Source organism: Hippoglossus hippoglossus, chromosome 1 (assembly GCF_009819705.1).
Source record: "Hippoglossus hippoglossus isolate fHipHip1 chromosome 1, fHipHip1.pri, whole genome shotgun sequence".
NCBI lineage: Eukaryota > Metazoa > Chordata > Actinopteri > Pleuronectiformes > Pleuronectidae > Hippoglossus > Hippoglossus hippoglossus.
The window spans coordinates 7,941,141-7,961,388 of record NC_047151.1 but is presented as its reverse complement, the minus strand read 5'-3'; the positions used below and the strand labels follow the sequence as shown (position 1 = coordinate 7,961,388).

The following is a 20,248-nucleotide window of genomic DNA, read 5'->3' as shown; positions in this document are numbered from 1 at the left end:
TTTTGTATCAGTGGAAAGGTGTCGGGTTCAATAGAGCATTCGGGATGCAGGGGCTGTCTATCATAAGTCACTTTGAGTTGCATTAAGGGACATTTAAGATACAGCTATTATTTCATTACAGCTTTAAATCTAGTGTAGTTTAGTTTTCTTTACTTTCCTGCACCTCAAAACATATTTAAAAGATAAAGTAGAATACATTTGTTGAAAAATAAAAATGACAAAATAGATCATTAGCGACAAAAGTAGTAGAAAAAAAGAAGTTTTGTAGAAGTAGTAAGTTTTCCACACACACAGGCTCATAAACGCTGATAAGTTGTTTGTAAGAGATGGAGGGATGGAGGGAGGGAGGGAGGCATCCTAATGACTGAGAGAGAGAGAGAGAGGGGGGGGGGGGGGGATCTAGCCCTGACACAAACTGAGTGTCAAATCCTTTCCCCGTGACGTCCCATCGGCTGCAGGACGCTTGTGGGACAGCGCGTGTGTACTGGTGATGGAGATGTGACACTTTGGCTCAGAGCGGACCTCACTGTGCGTCCTGCGCCTCCGTGGACACATCTGGACACATCTGGACACTGCGCGGGGCCAAATGGGACCCGCACCTCGCCCGCTGCGTTTGGGAGAGACCCGGGGCTCGTGCGTCCTCTCCACCTCGCGCCCATGAACTTTTTGGTCGTGCGCGCGCCGCTGCACCTTCCTCCTCGCGGACCATGAAGTCGAGTCGCCGGTGCAGGAACCTGCTGTCAGTCAGCCTCAACTTCTTCGCCCTCTTCTTCTCCATCACCGCCTTCATCACCACCTACTGGTGCGTGGGCACGCAGAGGGTCCCCAAGCCCAAGTGCAGCAAGCTGCGCACGCACCAGTGCATCGACTACGGAGTGAACGAGACGGACCCCAACAAGGTGGTGTACAGCTGGGAGACCGGGGACGACCGCTTCCTCTTCCGCCAGTTCCACACCGGCATCTGGTTCTCCTGCGAGGAGAACATCCACGATGAGAGTGAGTGTGTGTGTTTCTTTCATCCACTGTGCGACACACAACTTCATGAACTTTTACATCCATTAAGAGTCTGTTTCAATACGTTCTGATCAGGATTGATCCCATTTATAGAAGAGGAAGTCCTAAACATTTGCATTTTATCATAAAAATATCTCAATCAGTAATTAATTACTTTAGCATCTAGAATTTCCTCTGCAGGCATATGACTTTTCTTTTACCTACTTCGGCTCATTCTGTGTCTTCATTTGTTTGTAAACAGACCATCATATTACTCACACTTTACTTAAACACCCTGCATTCACAATTCAACACACTGACCCAAACAAACACGGTTCAAATCATTTCCTTCCTCATTTGTCATAATGGAACACTTAGTTCAAATGGAGTTTTTTTTTATTTAGATTCCCTTTCATGACAATTTCAGGATAATCGTCCTCCATTAATGTCAGTCTACTTATATCCATTTAACTTGCTTTATCTGGTGTTATCTGGCATGACATGCTGAGCAGACGCCAGCTTCAGTGGGTCAGTCACTCCCCACATATAACATTGTCCACAGACCTTTAGGGTTAGTTAAGTGAGTGGCCGTGCAGCACTTAGCCCGGGGCTGAATGTGATTACTTCCCAGCTTAAGCAAATAGGAGGAGAAAACAGTAAATGACGTGTGCACGATTATCACTCAGGGATAATGATTTTGACCTCATTAGAGTAAAGTTTGAATTACAAAGGAGTGAACTGGGCGAGGTGAGCTGCCAAGAGGAAGGTTCAGGTCAGAGGTGTGATCCGACCGGAGTCATCCTCTCTGGCTGCTTCGCTGCTACTGACTCCGGCACAAACTCTGCTAATAACACACGTATTTCTTACAATGCTCGGGAATAGAAATGAAGCACAGGCTGAGATTAGTGGCGTGGGGAATTGCTAGCACATGTTTATCTCATCAAGTGGCTGTACGATGGAGGGGAGGGGGTTTCGGGGCCGGACGTGGTGGGGGCTGAGACAGCTTGAGTTAATAAGGATTATGTAACAGCGGCCTTGATGAGTTTTTCCTCAAAACAGCTGTTGCCACCCTCCTTCTACCTGATTAAAGTTTTCCACTTAGAACAAATCCAGCGACACGCTGCGCTCCGCAGACGTCTGAGGGAAAACATCACATCTGCAGGAATGTGTCAGGAATCACTGGTATTTGATATATCCTGTTTGTTACATTAACACACAGGCTCTCATTACATGCATAATTGCAGGATTGAGTGTTATAACAGCGCTATTTATTCTTGCAGAATGTCTCAGTTCGGGTTTATCACTATAACTCTATGCATGCACATGTAATTCAGCAGGACAAGAAGCAGATGTTGCGCGGCCTTGCCAGCACACCATCTGCTGACACTGAATCACAAGTCCAAAAAGCGTCTACTACTGTTTGCCTCTCATTTAACCTCTATTTGTTTTTGCTTTAAACTCATTACCTCTGGATTTTCCGTCGCTGTGCGGATTTCTGCGTGCAAGAGGTCACACTCCGGTCTGAGCCGATCCTGTGAAACACACCTGGACACAAAATGGGTATTAGACGCAGATTAGGACTTGGACCGAGGCCCGTATCAGTTCAGCACTAAGAGCATTTCTTCATTCACTTTTGTTTGTTAATCCCCATCTGGTTCCCTGTGACCTTTTGGACGTTTCGCATGTCCCCCTCCGAGGCTCACTCATTTCTGACGAGCCGCACGGAGGATTCCACACGAAGCGGTGGCTAGAGAAGCTGCTGCTGCTGTTCTGTGTCATGACAGTGCTTTTTTCTTTGTATTACAGGTGAGATGTGCCGCAGTTTCATTGATTTGGCCCCTGCATCAGAGAAAGGTGAGTGTCCACTGCTCATTATCAGGATAAAAAATAACAACTGTTCCTCACTGAGGACTCACATGATTTCACACTTGATGTAATTATGATTCATTTGCTTTTTTCATTTAGCTTTGCAAGACACGAGACAGATACAATGACAGTGTGTGTGTGTGTTGTAAAAAAAAAATGGGGTAAAGAGAGAGGTTCAAGAACATTAGTAATTTTATTATGGCAATAATAATAGTAATAAAAATCGTATAAATATGTTAATAATCAAACCACAGTGATAATCTTATCATAATAATATCATTGTTACAATAGTAGTCTTACAAATTAAAGAAAGTATGAAGAATTAATAAGTAGCAAAAATAAATATTCATGTAGTTATTTTAAACGTGTAGTAAAGTAAAATCACTGAAGTCACTTTAAAGCACTGAGCTGTGCATGACCAATATTACGATGTACTCTAACTACTTCCTCAGAGTATCTGTTTTGGTCTGTAACTTCCCAGTCCTCCACTCTCAGTTTGGGAACCATCCCCTCATGAATCAATGGAGGGACACAGGCTTAGCATTCTCAAGCTGTGTTGAATCCGTCCTTTGGGAAATGCTTGCTTGCCACCAATCTGAATAACGAGGACAGGGGAAGCAGAGATATTTTGGTGTTGGCAGGTCACATTTGGCTTGATTCATTGAGAAGCTGAATCCGGCTCGTAGGAGACTGGAGAGCTCAGCTGAAATTCAGCCACGCTCTTACTGGAAATGTCCCAGTCAGCCTTTATTAGCTGCACGAGGCACCTCTGAGATATCAGACTAATCATATTAGTGCAACATGCAAATTAAAGACTGTGGAGTTGTTAATAGGTGATATCGAGCTGTGAATTGAAATTGTAACATGTCTACCTTAGATTTAATGTAATGTTTTTTGCAATCAATTGTCCCTGTCTTGCAGGGATGCTGTGGCTGTCGCTGGTTTCTGAGATGCTGTACATCATTCTGCTGGTGGTGGGCTTCAGCCTCATGTGTTTAGAGCTGGTCCACTCCAGCAACGTCATCGATGGACTCAAGCTCAATGCCTTCGCTGCCGTCTTCACTGTCCTCTCAGGTACTGTGGTGGAGTGTTGTTTTTTTTATTGCCTGTAACACACCATACTGATATTAGAGGCCATATATGAGTTTGTGATTCTATTCTCCATTTATGTGGTTTAATATAGGGCACAGCATGTTCCATCCCAAGTCATGACAAGAAGAGAGAAGCTAACAAAACCAACATCATTCAAAGAAGCCAGTTTTTCACTTTTTTCTGTAAAGAATAAATTAAAAACCAAACTAGAATGGCACTCAGTACATGACAGCCCTCTTATGAAATCACAATTAAAGTCACTATGTAAGTCACAAATTATGCACACTCATAGTTATCAGTCCCCTAAATATATTCATCAAGATCCATAAATCATTATCTGAGAAATTAATGAAAATGTTCAAAAATACACACAAAAAAAATCTATCTTCCATCCAGTAGTTTTTTGCGTAATCTTGTTAACGAACATACAAATGGACAGGGGAGAAAATATAACCTCTTTGGAGGTGGTACAATATTTGTTCAAAATCTGTGACGTAGGATTATAATGAAATAAGAGTGGGTCAAGATGAAGTGTTGTTAGTTTTGATCAGTGGCAGATGAGAGGAAAACACTGAGATCACTGAGCCTCCAGTGGAATTAAGGATGATATTTGTTGTACATATTATATAAAAAATCTCAGATCATTTAAGAATGAACAAGCATGAACAAATGGAACGGGAATGTAGGAGACTGGGATCACATTATTTCAGTGAGTTTGCATATTTGAAAATGCTTGTGGAAAAAAACTCTCTATAGTTTTAGAGAATCCCTGTGCATGATTTGTTTTTGAAGCTAAATAAGCAGACTTGCTGTGTGTGTGTGTGTGTGATTTCAGGTCTTCTCGGTATGGTGGCTCATGTGATGTACACACAGGTCTTTCAGGTCACCGTCAGCCTCGGTCCACCGGACTGGAGGCCCTACAACTGGGACTACGGCTGGTCCTTCTGGTATGACACACCTCAGAGATCACACTCATTGTTCAGAAATAAACGTCATATGAAGCAACTGGAATAAACTGCGTTGCACTTAGAGGTACATACATATATAGCTAAGTCACCTCTTAAGAAAACCAGATGAGGATTTCCTCTCTGCATGCAGCAGCCCCAAATCGCCGGTTGTAGCTCAACTCTCACCTCTCCCCAGCATCAGTGTCTCTAATGAAAAAATCCCAAAGCCCCATGTTATGGCAGGATTAGGCTTTGGTGTCCAAAGCCCCAATACAGGCGTGATTGGAATTGCATAAGGGGATAATATTTCACTCCTTTACAATATGTTCAATATTCTGACAGATTCATTTTCAAACAATTCTTGACCTTTTGTTGGCAAGAACCAAACATGATGGTTTGATTGTGTGATCTCACATGTGGTCCAGCATGCTCGAGGGGGGGCAGAGGGACTTAAAGCGATTAATGCTAATCTCACCAACCACAGAGTCCAAGTATTGAGCGAAAAATGTCAAAACTAAATTAAAATGATGACGTTATACCTTCTCAGGAAGCTGAGTGACTTAGGGGTGAGCCCGGAAATTCTTGAATTGGTGTACAAGAATCTGGTGGAAAAAATCTAGTCTTTTAACATGGTCGCTTGGTATGGAGGGTTGGATGTTAATTTTAAAGTGAAACTGTCAAAAGTGGTTAATACGGCAAACGGAATCATAGGGAAACCACATAAGTGACAGGTATACGCTGAATACCAAAAACAAAGCTCTTGACCTAAAAGTGATCCATTCTATCCTTTGCAAACACAAATTGAACTTTTTAACTCGAGAAGTTGTTTTAAACGAGCCACCAAATATATCTACGTGACCTCTTTTGTACGAAGTGCAGTTACATTGTTATGTTATTAACATCCTTCGACATACCCGACGTACCCGGCTCACAAAGGCCAAACCAAAATGAGACGGTCTGATCTACAGAGTATTACCGTGATTGGCGTCACTATCTGGTCTCGTCCTTATCACTGTTGCCTAGCAACAGAGCTGAAGTTGGTCATGGCGAGAAAGTTTTAATGCCCTTGGTTTTTTTCAAATGTGTATAATTAGTAGTTTGGGTTGAAGGAGCCTTCAAATGCAGCCTCCGACGATGCAACTCCTGAATTGAAACACAGCACATTAATAAAGTAATAAAGTAACAATAAAGTTTAACCTAACCTAAAGTGCCCTTAACCTTTACCTTACCTAACCATTACCTATCCTAGCCTAACCTAAACTAACTTTAATCTCAACCTAAACCCTTACCTAACCCTTTACCTAACCTAACCTAACCTAACCTAACCTAACCTAAACTGATCTTAACCTTAACCTTAACCTTTACCTTTACCTTTATCTTTACCTTTACCTTTACCTTACCTAACCTAACCTAACTTAACTTAACTTAACTTAACTTAACTTAACTTAACTTAACCTAAACACAATTTAGATTTACACAAGCTTTTGCATTAATTAACCACAAAGCAGAATTCTCCAGCATGTGCTGATTTACCTGTTTTCTCTCTTCCTTTCATATCAGCATGGCCTGGGCGTCCTTCACCTGCTGTATGGGTGCGTCAGTCACCACCCTCAACTCGTACACGAAGACCGTCATAGAGTTCAGGCACAAACGTAAGACCTTTGAGCAAAGCATTCGGGAGGAGCACGCAAGGGAGGCTTTCGGATACTTCCGAGATCACTCTGTGCACTCCATCTCCAAATCCGTGGAGGTTTATCCGAGCCAGAGCCTGAAAAGTGGCAGGAAAACTCCCATACCCGCTGACTCTCTGGACCTGAGTGACATTGCAGCATCTTTAGGGGAAGAACAGTGCTGAGTGTGACGGGACAGTATAGGTGGTGGCGTTTCTCTCGGTGTGGCAGCTTGATGGATGGAGGCGTTGTTGTCCCACTCTGCTTTGTGTTCAGTCCGGGATGAAGGCCTCAAGGGATCATCAGCTCCATCTGATGCATTTCAACACTGCCTTAATGAAACAGGTCGTAGGGATTCAAGTCACACAAGCTCAAAGTTGGTGAATCCAACTGAGAACTGGCAACATGGACATGATCTGATATCATGGATAAGGGTGTTTTCTCTGTTTGTGTAACTTACCACAATGTAAATTTAAAGTATAACCCATTCATTATCGTGAGGGTCAGTCAGATGCTAATCGCCTTATTCAGTTTCAGTCGATCAATAAATCAATGCAAATGATTTTCTAATCACAAAGACATGGTGTAACTGGTGTTTATTAAATGTGAAATACTTAAACTGCACATGATGTGCCTAGATGCAGTATATATAGTGAAGGCCGGAAGTTTTTAGACAGTTACACATTTTTCGTTCTTCAGGCTCTGAGCTTCAGCACATTCAATCTGAAATCAAATAATGAACAGTTGTGCAAAGTCTCAGCTTTGATTAGACCAGATTCACGTCACCAAAGAACTGTGAGTGATGAAGTCCTTTAAAGACAGAGCACCTGAGTTGGTAGAGTAAGATGCTTGTTAGAAACTAACACTTCCTTTGAATATTTCTTTAGCAGCTGTCAACCTTAGTCCGTGCACAAAAAGAGCTCATACGTGTCTGTTGAGTTTCCTGTGACTTTAATTGAAAATAAACTGAATCTATTGCCATGCACCATAAGGAATGAATGTGATGTGATAAATGTAAGAGTCCATTTGGCGCTTAGACTCCTCGTGATGGATATGGAAATGTATAATTGAGACTGGAGGTGACGGGGAGGAAGAGGGTCGCAGTGAATCATCCAATCTACAGCTGAACGCAACAGAGACGAGAGGAGATTTTAAGTTTGACAGAAAAAAACAAACATGATTGGCATGAGGCAACATTAACTATTATTTAACCAACACATGTTAAGTTTGAAGTAAATTTGATGTCGAATTTTTTGGAGAAAAACAGCTAAATTTTCACTATGGCATTCATAACTTGCCCTTATTAAATGTTATTTCAAAAATCCTTAAGAGGTCACAAAGAATATACACCCCACTCTTGTTCATGGTGACTCCCACTGTCTGTAAGTCAAGTTTCAGAAGATTTTACTGTAGAAATAGTGTCACCAGCTGTATGGGCAGCGTGTTCTGTAGCATCATCAACTCCTGTTAAGAGAAATTCCTCTGTGACAATGAAATCTTGCATGTATGTTAAATTTGAATCATTACTATTGAATCATAACTATACAAATAGCTTACTCTGTTGGGAAAAACAAAGCCGTGAACAATCACAAATAATAATGTGTAGAAAGACATTAACTCTGCTGATATCATAAATAATCATCCAAAGATTGTCATTTCACATTTTTCAACTGCTTTGAACAATTTGAGAGATATGTAAGTTGGGCTTTTTATGCTTTCTAAAGAATTTTTAGGATCTAAAAACTGATTAAGACTTGGCTCAAAGTTATGGAATCAGCCATAGACCTACAGGTGGAAGTGAAGTGTATGGTACATTTACCAGCCAATACTTAAATAGTTTAAAAATAAATGTTTTGCAGAAAAGGCTGATTGGAATAAAAACCTTCACACAGAATGTAGAGATGCTGTCACAGAGAGCAAGGTGTTATTGTCATAAAGCAAAGTTCCTACTGTTGAACTTATTATCGAAATAATTTATATAATATATTTATATTTATCCTTTTTATATCTATTCTATTTTAATTGTATTCATGTCTCCTTTACTCACTGGCAGCGAGCCAGGTCAAATCAGGAAAGGCCTGTTGTATTAATGATTGCCAAGTATTACAAAAATACTAACTAATGATGTATTTTGTTGTGAAATGCTCTCTGAATCAAAATAAAAGTGTATTTTTGGGCTATTTATGGCAGGTTCAGTGTGACAGCTGTTACCTTTGGTTCCATGCAGAGTGCCTGGAGATGAAACCAGCACAGATTCGACAGCCAAAACTGCAGACTGGAGCTGCTATTTGTCACAAACAACTCTCATGTTCTATTATCTTCAACTATCTCACACACAGTTCTTTCTATATTGATGCGCAGCTACTCAAATCCAAGCTGAGACTTGGCACTTTTATTATTCATATCATTATTCATCTCATTGTGCTGAAGCATATGTGTTGTCGACCAAATACTTCCAGCCTCTACTGTAAACTGTAAATAGGTTGTGGAGTGTAAGTGTGCATAGGTACACAGAGAGGTTATGGAAAACTGATACTTCATGTCTGTTACTTTTGTGCACCAAAATTCAAATGAGCATTTGTAATACACCTGCATTAAACATATCAATGATTAGAGACGTGTAGCATGGAGGGCAACATGAACACTTGATTCGAATGAAGGTTTGTTTCTGCCTTTATTGGAGGAAAATAAATACTCAATGTCATCAAAATTAGTATTTTAGACAAATACAGTGAATATTGTTACTTACAAATAAGATTCTACTTTCTACTGTTTGGACGGGCATTGATTTTTATCACTGTTTTTGGTGGATGTCTGTAGTGGTGGAAGAGATATTCATATATTATTCCGTGAGTTTAAGTAACAATACTACTCTAAACCTATGTAACCAAAACTGTAGTAAAGTAAAAGTACAGTTATCAGCAAAATAAAAAAAATTATAATAATAAAAGTAAACACTCTGCAATTGGACGTTGATACTTGGAACAGAGTTATTTTTCTAAATGTATATGGATCTTTGATTTTGACTCATCAGACTGATGACTATCAGTTCCTCTTAACATCCGATCTGTGGTGTTGCTGAACATTACCTACAGAGGGCAGTATTGTCTCAGCAGACTTTCACTTTTGCCTTTCTTTCATTAGTATCAAGAGATAATCTACATTTCGCAGGAAATATCTGAATATGTAGTGTTAACAGTTTATGTTTATGATACAGAAATTACATTAGAAATGGCACTAAATCAGACCTTGTGAGTTAATGATGGTACTTATTTGTTATAAAGACTTACACCGACAGAGAAATTTACTATTAAAATATATCTTTAAAAAAAGTTGTATAAAGAGGTGAACCTGCACTCTCTCATAGCTCTGCTACTGGAACTGTATTTGTTCTTTTGAAAACACAGCAGGATTTATTTCAGTGCATTTCTGGAGAAATCCCCCCATCTTTTGACTGATGCTAAATTACAACATGACAAGACGGATTTCAGTCAACTTAAAGAAAATCTTTCCTGTTACTCTTTTCTCTTCAAGTCCTCTCCGTATGGTAAGATAATTGCAGACCCCTTAGTTCAGTAACCGTCATCAAATTCGTTCCCGGCCTGCTGCCGGGCCAACATGGCCTGAATGAGAGCACTGGAGCCTGGGGGGGCTGGGTTTTGTGGCTGAGCAGGGAGCCATTGGCTCCTGTTCTCTTCCTCAGCTCTCTGCCTGGCTTGCATGACTTGCATCATAACATTTGACACAGAAGATGTTGGGTCCCCCGTGTCATCTATCCTGTCCTCCTCTGCTCTTTGTCTGGCTTGCCTCGCCTGCATGACAGCATCAGAGCTGTTGTCCCTCTCTTGACCCTCTGCCCTCTGCCTGGCCTGCATGGCCTGTGTGAGGGCACCGGAGGATGGCAGGTGTTTATCAGACCTCTGGTACACATCGTCAACCAGGTCGTCAGCTCTCTGCCGGGCCAACATGGCCTGCATCAGGGCACTGGAGGTGGACATGTCGGAGGGAACCGGCACTCCACCATCGCTGCGTCTTTCTTCTTCCTCTTCGAAATGCTGGCGAGCAAGGAAAGCCTGAAACATGGCATTCGAGCTGGACTGACCGCCTGAGGAGTGGACATCTGAACGTCGTTTGGGCTGAAGGACAGAGGAAAATATTCAGTGAGGCTGAAGGCAAATCTCAGGGTGAAGGGCGGTTAAGTAGCATGAGACACATTTCACAGCAAACCTTTTTTTGATTCTTCTGTTTAGGTTTTTTAGTAGGCTGAGATTTCTGGAGGTTCTGGAGCTTGTCTAACAAGAACGACTTGTCTTTTCCCTCCTGGCCAGAGAAAACGAAAGAGGAAAAACTGAAAAATAGCGGGAAATTAAATAAACAGACGTTTACTAAAATACGGATTTCAAGTACAACTAAGGTTGTGTCTTATTCCCCAAGGGAAACAAAACAAACTAAATAAATTAACGGATGTCAATCAAAACTTACATTAACAATCTGCTGTCTCAGTAGACCAATCAACTCCTTGCGACCCTGACTGACTTGCCAGAACATGTATATGATGACCCTGGGCAATAAAAAAAAACACGATTATGACACAAAGATGGAAAAATGTTACTGAACAAACACAAGTAGCAGTGTTCCAGTCTCTATTGGTCTGTCATAGTCAAATAATCTAAATAAATGAACTACAACATTGTGACTGCTGGGTATGGGGAAGTTTCCATGGAGCCCCATATTTACTGTGCATGACTGATTCACTGATGTGACCAACTGCTTAATGTCCTGACAAGCCTGTTTTAGATTCAATGATGTGAAACTTTTACTGGTCTGGACCTATCAGGTCACTACAGTATTACATACACAACACCCTTCATTGTCTATTGTGTTGATATAACTGCCTCGGTGAATTAACATCAACAAATATAATTAGGATTCCTATTAAAGCAAAACAGATTCATTTGATGGATTATCATAAACATTTTGTTCATGGAACCCAGAGGTGGAATCCTAAAGAATTTGGTGGTTCCCTTCCTTATAGCGCCACCAAGAGGCTGACTTTTTAAATCTAAACTTTGGTTTAGGACCAAATACCTGCAAAACTAATGTCATTCCTATCAGCCTCAGCTAGGCTTTGTGTTAAGTGTTTGCTTTTCTTTGGTGTTTGCTTTGGTCTGCAGGTCCAATAATAATTGAAAAACATGCAACAAGAAGCACACACAGAACACATCCCTTGCACGATGCACTTACAGGATGATGAGTGTGATAAGAAAATAGAAGATCTCACTCCTGATGACATTTTGGTAGATCCAGACCACCCAGTGAGAACCAGGGATTTCCTCCAGATCATCTATCCAGACGCCAACCACGCTGAAGGTGTTGTTGAGTCCCCGAAAAGGACCACACTGCTCCGAGGGAGTCAGACTGCAGAGCAGGACGAAACAAAAGGTTGGACTTTGGGGGGATTTGTTCACTGGTGAAGAATACAGCACGTATCAAAGACTGGTATTATTGAGGTTTTGTTACTATTTTCCTCAGAAGGTAATGATCTTTAAGAAATATTTTTCTGTAACAAGCTGCTAATGTTCGATAAAGGTTATATTGCTGTCTAAATAGGTCACGTCCTCATACCTCCAGGCAGTGTATGCAACCATGGACAAGGCTCCCACGAAGAAAGGGAAGAAGAGGAGGGCGATGAAGGTTGTTTGCATCTGAGCTGCCCTGCCTGTTCGCCTTGGAGGCTGGCAGTTCTGGGTCAGGCTGACCTGAGGAAGCACAAAAAAAAATAAAACATGAACAAACAATTGAAATAACTTGGTGAAGTTTCCCAAACTACGAGCTCATGTCCCTTTTCACTCCAGAACAGAAAACAGGAGAATCTCATCAGAGCTTTTGAATAGCATTGCTTGGAAGGTCATTCAGCATGTTCATGAAACATTCAGCAACACCAGATCAGGCCTGGGTCAAATTACATAGTCACAAAGAAGTCATTTACTTTTCCACAAATCATTGATCTCGAATGTGGCCTGGGAAAGTACAATGCAACAGGCAGCTTAACAATTCAAAATCCTGCCTGTCTTTTCCACAATGCAAAATAAAGCACGCAGTGAATATAATGAAAGGATTTGAATTAATTATTGACCCAGGTGCACAAAAGTAACACGAGCCGCTCCGGAGCATGGAGCTGCTCAGACAAAGCTGGCATTGCTACTGCTGATGGCAGCGTGTCAACATGTCTGTTCAGTGTACAGAGTGACCAAACCTCATGAACCTGCATTTACCTTCTTCAGGTAAAACAAAATGAACAACTTGACAATCTGGATGGCAGGCAGCAGAGGAGAGAAGTAGATCCCAACCCTATGGAGAGAAAATGGCGGGTACAACAACTTTTAATAGGATATTTGCACTTTGGCCGAGAGAAAAAACACGATACTCTATTATAATACAACTGTGCCACCAGATAATGTGTCCAATTAAGCAAGTGTTAATGAGTTGCTCTTACCAGGCAAGTGTCTGTGCATATATGAGTTCAAGGACATTTCTGGCTATGTCGAACTCGGGGACCCCCAGACGTGGTAGTAATGTGGTCCCAATTACGCTGTAATAAAGAGATGATGAGTATAATTTCACATCCGTGGTTATATGTGCTTTAAACTCAATTTGTGTTACTTACTTGCTGAGAAACTCTCCAAAGAAAGATCCCAACATCAGGAAGAAGAAGTCAAAAATGACCAGACGGTACAAAGCCTGTCCTACCATGGACTCCCAACACTGCAGGGAGCACATTGGGTGGGAGATATGGTGAAACATATCGGTTATAAAAAGACAATGCCATCTTATTTCATGCCAAACATACCGAAAAATTCGTAGCCACCACGTTCATCCAGTAATAACACAAGACACCCAGAATGGACATCCTGAGTAGGACATTTCTGTTAGTGGAAAAAGAGAAAGATTTATATTTAATGTTTCAATAGATCAGCACCAAATATGAAGCCAGAGCTATACTTCACTTACCAGAACCTGTAACTCAACTAACACCCTACATCTAGTTTATTTAAACTGTGCAAAGATGTGTTAAAAACACTGTGTATTTATGGTTAGTCCAACAAATATGCTGGTACATAATCACTTGTAACATGGCAACATATAGATTTTATGCCTTTTATACATTGTATATAAACTAGATTTTGGCTACCACGTTAATATTGAGTATCTTCACAAAGAGCCAGGCTAACTGTTTATGCCTGTTTTCAGTTGTTATACTAAACTAACAAAATAAACCTATTCCTTAGTCTTATGTGCTTTAATTCATGTAGGCCAATGGATTTGGAACCGGAGGTATGCTATCTGACCTGACCACCAGAGCGTAGATCTGTCTCCGCTGGCTGGAGTAGTGCTCAAACTTGTTGAAGAGTGAGTAGAAGAGCGGGACGACCATATTCATCAGAGACACCACAAAGGGAACCAGGAGAGTCTCTGCCTCCTGCAGCAGAGACCAGCTGGCAGCATCAGTTGCTCGCTATAAAGACAACAGCTGGAGGTCAGATCAAGATAGGTTACAATGAAATGAATCACACCCTAGTGCTGCTGGTAAATGACTTGACACGTCACTTTCAATAAGTCAAAAGTTTATGATGCTGATACAGTCAAAATCCTTTACTATGCCATAAAGTATTATCATGTGCTGTTCATCTACATGTGGGATCCTTGACTGCGCAGGCAAGGACATTTTTCTTTGAATACTTGTTTTTAATGTAACAACACTAATCAAATTTTCCCATTTGATATTCTCTATAGTCTATTTTCCACAGCAAAAAAAGTATATCCCAATTTAACAATCCAACAAATTATTCAATCTTGACTTGTGTACCTGCTGTTCATATTGGCAGAGGTAGTAAATGCTGGCTCCGCAGCCAACAGCTAAGCCAGTGGAGAGGAGCCAGGAACCAAGATAAACCCCGAAGTGCTTCAGTTTTTCAGAGAGGGTTAGCAGCTCCCTCTGGGCCTTCTCCGACAAAGACTCCTGGAGAGATGGCAAGAGGACAAACATGGCGATGAAATATTATGAGACGCGTGATGCGCCTGCAAAAATGGAATTAATCTCTTAAAAGTTAACTGTCTGAAAGCCTAATGTGAGTATATCATTTGCCGTTTTGAGTTGCAGTAATAGTCACCTTGAGTTGGACACAGAGGTTGTTCTTGCGCTGTTTCACTGCTCTCTCATTGGTTACGCTAAAATCCCAGCTGCACAGAAGCTGCCATGCGCCACTTGAAGCTGGTGATGCTAGTACATAGTTTGTCCTAAAGGAGCTTGCCATGCTGCATGAGGTTAAACAGAGATTGGAAAAAGAAAGTTACATTTTTGTAATTAAACTACAACAAAACAAGGAGAAAAAGTGGGGAAAGTGAAGATAAATGCTGGCGGCTGCCCCAGTCGTGGAGACACGGGGGGTTCTCAAAGCTATCTGAACTGACCTGAAAATAAGTGCAATACCACACAGCACCATGTAGACCGTAATGGTGAAGAAATAGGCCAGCTGCATGTTGTAGTCCACTAGACCCACAAGTGTTTCATTGCTGTAGCCACCGTAGTACATGACAGTATTGGTGAAGTAACCCTGGAGAGACCAAAATGCAGTGGAAACAACCAGTAATCTATCTGCAGTGGGAGGAGTTCAACGTCAATCAAATATTAAAACACAAGAGCATTAAAAGAGACCAAGTTGGATTTTGCTAGTTTTTAAAGCTGTGGCTTTCCAAGAGGTAGCTGGTTTGATCAGAGCCTCCACTTACAGCTCCAGTCAGTATCTCCAGTCCTCTGAAGCTCACGTTTGGAGGTATGTTGGGTAAGGGGTCGTAAACAAGCAGCGGGATGGTGATGAAGCCAAAGTTGACCAGGAAGGAGAAGATGTTGAACATGAGCAGCCACTTGAGGAACACGAAATAGGAGAGGACACTGGTGCCAAACTTGCCACCAATCTCTTTCATGATGCCTTGCCACAGCTCCAGGGTCTGCCTGGCTGACCGTATACTGTAGCCACACCTGCGGAAAAACTGAGAAAACAGCCTGTAACATGTATGACATGTAAGGATGGGCCATGAATCACATTCTTTAATGAGTTGTTTGCATTTTGTCACAGCTTATTGTTTTATGAACGATGAATCACTCACCAGTGACACACTCTCAGAGCAATCTGCAAAACATGTGAACTGGCGAGATTGCTTGGAGGACTTGAACGCCATTACTTGGCTCCTGTAAAGATAATTAATAAAGTCCTCTTGTAAGATATTGACACATTAATCCTATAAAACAAGATCTGCAACACAAGACAGCAACCGTTGAGTTTGCAATCATTACCTCCACCAAGGAGGTTTAAATTTCACCCGTCTGTTTTGTTTTTTTATCAGCATTTGTCTGTTAGTTAGTTTGCAAGATTATCCAAGAACTGCTTATTTGTCAGTAAGGTTATGCAAAAACTACTTTATGACAAAACACGAATAACTAATTTAAATTATCAGACAATTTCTGTTTTGTTTTTTTTATAAATCATTACTGTGAGAACTAAACAGTCATGTCTACGACTGTTTGGCCTTGGCAGAGGAATGCGCTCTAAAGTGCCATAAAAGTTTCTATAGATCTTGTTGAAACAAGAGAGCAGTGTGTTTATGTGTGTGTGTGTCTCTGTGTGTGTGTCTATCTATAGTTATGAGGTTATTTTGGTTCAATACCATCATTGTGAGGACATTTTGACATTGTGGGGACATTTTGGCTGGTCCTCACAAATTCAAAGGGCTGTTTGAGTGTTAAGACTTGGTTTCAGGGTTAGGGTTAGAATTAGGTTTAGGTTAGGGGTCATATTTGTGATGGTTAAGGTTAGGGTAAGGGTCTAGTGAATGCATTATGTCAATGAGTGTCTTCACAAGTATAGAGAGATGTGCATGTGTGTGTGTGTGTGTGTGTTCGCATTGATCTCTTCCTCCTGTGATCTATTGCAACATCCTGAAGCCAAGAGGGTGAGGGAGTAATGTTGAACTTAGTCCCTTGAATGACACTGACAAAGAAGTTTATTACCTTTGACTGCTTGTTATTCAAAACCCACCTGATATGTTTCTTTTCCTCAAAGCTCATTGGAAGATCCTGGATAGCTCGGATTCGATCTCGTGTTGACATGGCAACAAGGTCCTTGACCAGGTTCTGTTCCTCTGTGACACACACGACCGACAAGAAAGTCCTTAACAAGCAACAGCAACCGTCCAGAACGCAGGCCGGGTGACAAACTCCACAGGAATAACACGACACCTGTCACGGGCTCTTACCATTCTCCATCTCGTTCCTGATGGCGTCCTCTGTGAACGCTACATGGGTAGGATCAATGCCGGGAAACATGCTCATCCTCCGCTCTGTGATTCCCCTCCATCTCAGTGTCATGTTGCCTGGGTTGAATACAAAGATGAAGGTTTGCTTTTCAGATTAAGATAACATTTACCAACAAAAATGTATTTCTAATTCCATCTTTCCTCCCTTCTTCCTTGTCATTTGTTGTTGTTAGGCCTCCATCAATAAATACTCAGTTTACTGATTGATAATGAATAGTTCAACTTGAACTTCACATTCACTTTAAATCATTGTCTAATTTCACAACTTTTTGTGTCCATAGCGATACCATAGAAACAGTGTGAGAGCCGACAGCAATGTTTAAGAGACTCTGACAGTCAAAGGAAGCTAGTATCTACAGAATGGGATTAGTTTAACAATTACCTGACATTGAAGAAGGAAGTCGAACCGATGGCGCGCGATCATACTGAGAGTCAGGGTTGACCTGAAATGTGCTGTGGTCTGAAAAATAAAAGTGAGGAGGAAATAGAGTGGAAAGTATCAACAGAGGTGTCACTTAGCAACACTTCAAGGAACAGAACTGCAGTGTCACCTGACAGACTCACAAGTTTTGCCCTCTACAATACAGACAGCCTTATGTACACAAAGGTTTAAAGTCATAATTGGATTGTCCACTTACTGAGGTCATGATGCTGTGAAGGGCCCCCAGGGCGCGCTGAAATGAGGCCCATGGGGATGCTCTCTATCCCCCTCCAGCTCTCCCCCTGCCAGCCCCTCCAGGGCACTATGGCTGAAGCCTCATTACCGCCCGTCATGTGACTCATGTAGCCGTCATGTGTCTCTGCCCTGTCACCCTGCCAGGCCGGGTCATCCCTAGGATAGGGGTTAGTATGGCGGGATTTGTTTGAATACCTATAGAGGCCACACGGAGTAGATAATGTTTTAAGTTAAAAACAGACGGCTTATTAATGAACTCGTACACTATATGTGTTTATGATAAAAAATATGGGGGTTAACAGTTCAAAAACGAAAGTCGAAATTCAGATAATGATTTCATGATATAGGTTATCTGTAATTAGATATGACTGCTTCGGAGGCGATGTCTTTACAATGTGATAAGATATATAATGTTCTACAAGGCAGAGTTGGATTAAGTTTGTGAGTAGACATGAATGACTAATGCACTAATGCTTTTGTTTCTTAAATGTATTTAAACGTTTTTTTTTAAAGAATATTTACACTCTTTAGTCCTAAGAACAAAAGTGATCGAAACAAGCTTTATTCTGGAATAAAACCAGTGTAAATACTAAATCCAGCTGCATGTTCCTAATGGGCTGTTCATTCTTTTATGGTACAGTATATGGCTTCTGACCAAAAGTACAAACAACACACAGCACTCAGTCAAACACAGTAATTGATGATTAAATATTTGTTTTTTTCAGGTGATTATATGAGCACAAACCTTCTATCGACTTCCAGCGTCTCGCTGTCATGATAAGCAGCGTTGAAAAATCCACCGTTGCTGTAACTTGTCATGAGATCCTTGTAGAGTTGATCCTCTTTTCTTCTTTTTCTTCTTCAGCTGCTCTTCAATATGTTGACGTGTCTATAGTCCGGTTGCAATAACAGACGCCGACCATGAGTAATATAACAGTATTCGCTTGATTACATAATGTAATAAAGGCTTCAGATGCCAGCTATGTGAACTTTGATGAAACTCAAACAAGCGGCATCACACGTAGAGGCTAAGTGGCTCTGTCTCCTCAAGAGTGACAGCTACATTGTCGGGGGGGAAGCATAATCGTGTCATTTAATCTCTTGGTCCCATCCTCATCTGTTCATCATTAATTCATTCAGTAGGTTTGGTTTCGTAACATGGCTCTATGGCTCTCAAACAGAAACACTGAACGAAAATGTATAATCTCATAAAGTAGGGACTACTAATATATGAGAGTCTACAACCAATAGATTATATACATTAAAAAAATCCCATGACATTGTATTCAAATAATTCTGCGTACCTGGTGTGGAAGTAGCTCCTTCTATCAATCCTGGTAGATTGAGGCTGAGGAGTGTGAGTCAGCCTGAGAGCCACAGTCCGAAAGGGAGAAAGAGAGAGAGGAAGAACTGTGTGGCTACCAGGAAGTGAGTGCTAAAGTCCACTGCTCCTATATACAACAGGTAAATCTCATGTGGTCACTTTGTGATGTGACACGAATAATTAAACCCCTAAGGCTATAATCTAATTGCCATTCTTATTAAGATTCAAGTATTCAAGGGTCCGTGGGCAATCGACTGTAGAGGCTGTACCTCTGCTGCTGCTTACCGACTTAACTTATACAGAGAGACGGACAAATGAATAACAATTAAATTAATGAATTAATATATAAAAACATAAAGGTTATTGATACTATTGAGCATTAATACCCAAGTTCATATATGGGTTATTGTTACTTTGGTATGTTAATATGCAGGTTATTGATACTGATGATCGTTGATATCCAGGTTATAGATACAATGGTAAGTTCAAATCCAGGTTATTGATACTGTTGATCATTGATTTTCAAGTTATAAATACTTCGGTACGTTAATATCCAGATTATTGATACACTGGTACATTAGTATCCAGGTTTTTTTTTTATGTTGATCATTAATATCCAGGTTATTGATTCACTGGTACATTAATATCCAGGTTTTTAAAAAATGTTGATCATTAATATCCAGCTTCAGAATAATATGGTCCATCAATATCTTGGTTATTGATACTTTATGTATGTTGATACACCGGAGCATTAATATACAGGCTACTGTTGATTGTTGATATAATATCCAGGTTACTAATATTTTGTTTTGTCAATATCCAGATTATGGATACTTTGATACTTTAGGTTATTGTTACTTTTGTATGTTAATATCCAGGTTATTCATACACAGAAATTGACATTTTGGTACTTTAATATCTGTTATTTTGTTGATGATTTATTCAAAAGTTATTTATATGTTGGTATGTTAATATGCAGGTGATTGTAATATTTTATGTTAATATCCAGGTTATTGATACTTAAGCATGTTGATATCTAGACTATTGATATTGATACTTTCATATACAGGGTTTTGTTGATGATTGATATAAAAGTTATTTATACTTTTTCACATTGACATTACGTTTATTGATCATTTGGAAAATAAACATCGGTTGTTGATAATGATATTTCACATACTTCTATTCTGCAATAATAATAGGATGTAATGTTTTTTATTCATTCACTCTCTGTGCATCTTTCAAGTTTTCCAACTTGCGCTCAATTGATCTAGATTAAATTTTCCAGGGTAGTTCTTAAAAGTAT

General features: G+C 40.6%; 2 protein-coding genes across 2 annotated transcripts; one reads left to right on the top strand and one right to left on the bottom strand.

The window, feature by feature from the left end:
- Positions 1–443: 443 nt before the first annotated feature.
- Positions 444–7,771, top strand: LOC117768273 (germ cell-specific gene 1-like protein). Its single transcript, XM_034596500.1, has 5 exons — positions 444–996; positions 2,800–2,847; positions 3,781–3,933; positions 4,787–4,898; positions 6,459–7,771. The coding sequence occupies exons 1-5, from the start codon at positions 708–710 to the stop codon at positions 6,751–6,753; spliced, it is 897 nt and encodes a 298-aa protein (XP_034452391.1). The 5' UTR covers positions 444–707; the 3' UTR covers positions 6,754–7,771.
- A 1,230-nt stretch (positions 7,772–9,001) lies between these two features.
- Positions 9,002–18,994, bottom strand: tmc5 (transmembrane channel like 5). Its single transcript, XM_034596349.1, has 21 exons — positions 18,923–18,994; positions 18,364–18,507; positions 17,581–17,813; positions 17,325–17,402; positions 16,883–16,999; positions 16,666–16,768; positions 15,737–15,818; positions 15,359–15,619; positions 15,041–15,183; positions 14,740–14,884; positions 14,436–14,588; positions 13,918–14,084; positions 13,419–13,494; positions 13,236–13,333; positions 13,065–13,160; positions 12,844–12,919; positions 12,194–12,327; positions 11,813–11,986; positions 11,051–11,129; positions 10,796–10,888; positions 9,002–10,704 (listed from the first exon to the last, which is right to left on the bottom strand). Exons 2-21 carry the CDS (start codon positions 18,435–18,437, stop codon positions 10,141–10,143), a joined length of 2,946 nt encoding a protein of 981 aa, XP_034452240.1. The 5' UTR covers positions 18,438–18,507; positions 18,923–18,994; the 3' UTR covers positions 9,002–10,140.
- Positions 18,995–20,248: the final 1,254 nt, after the last annotated feature.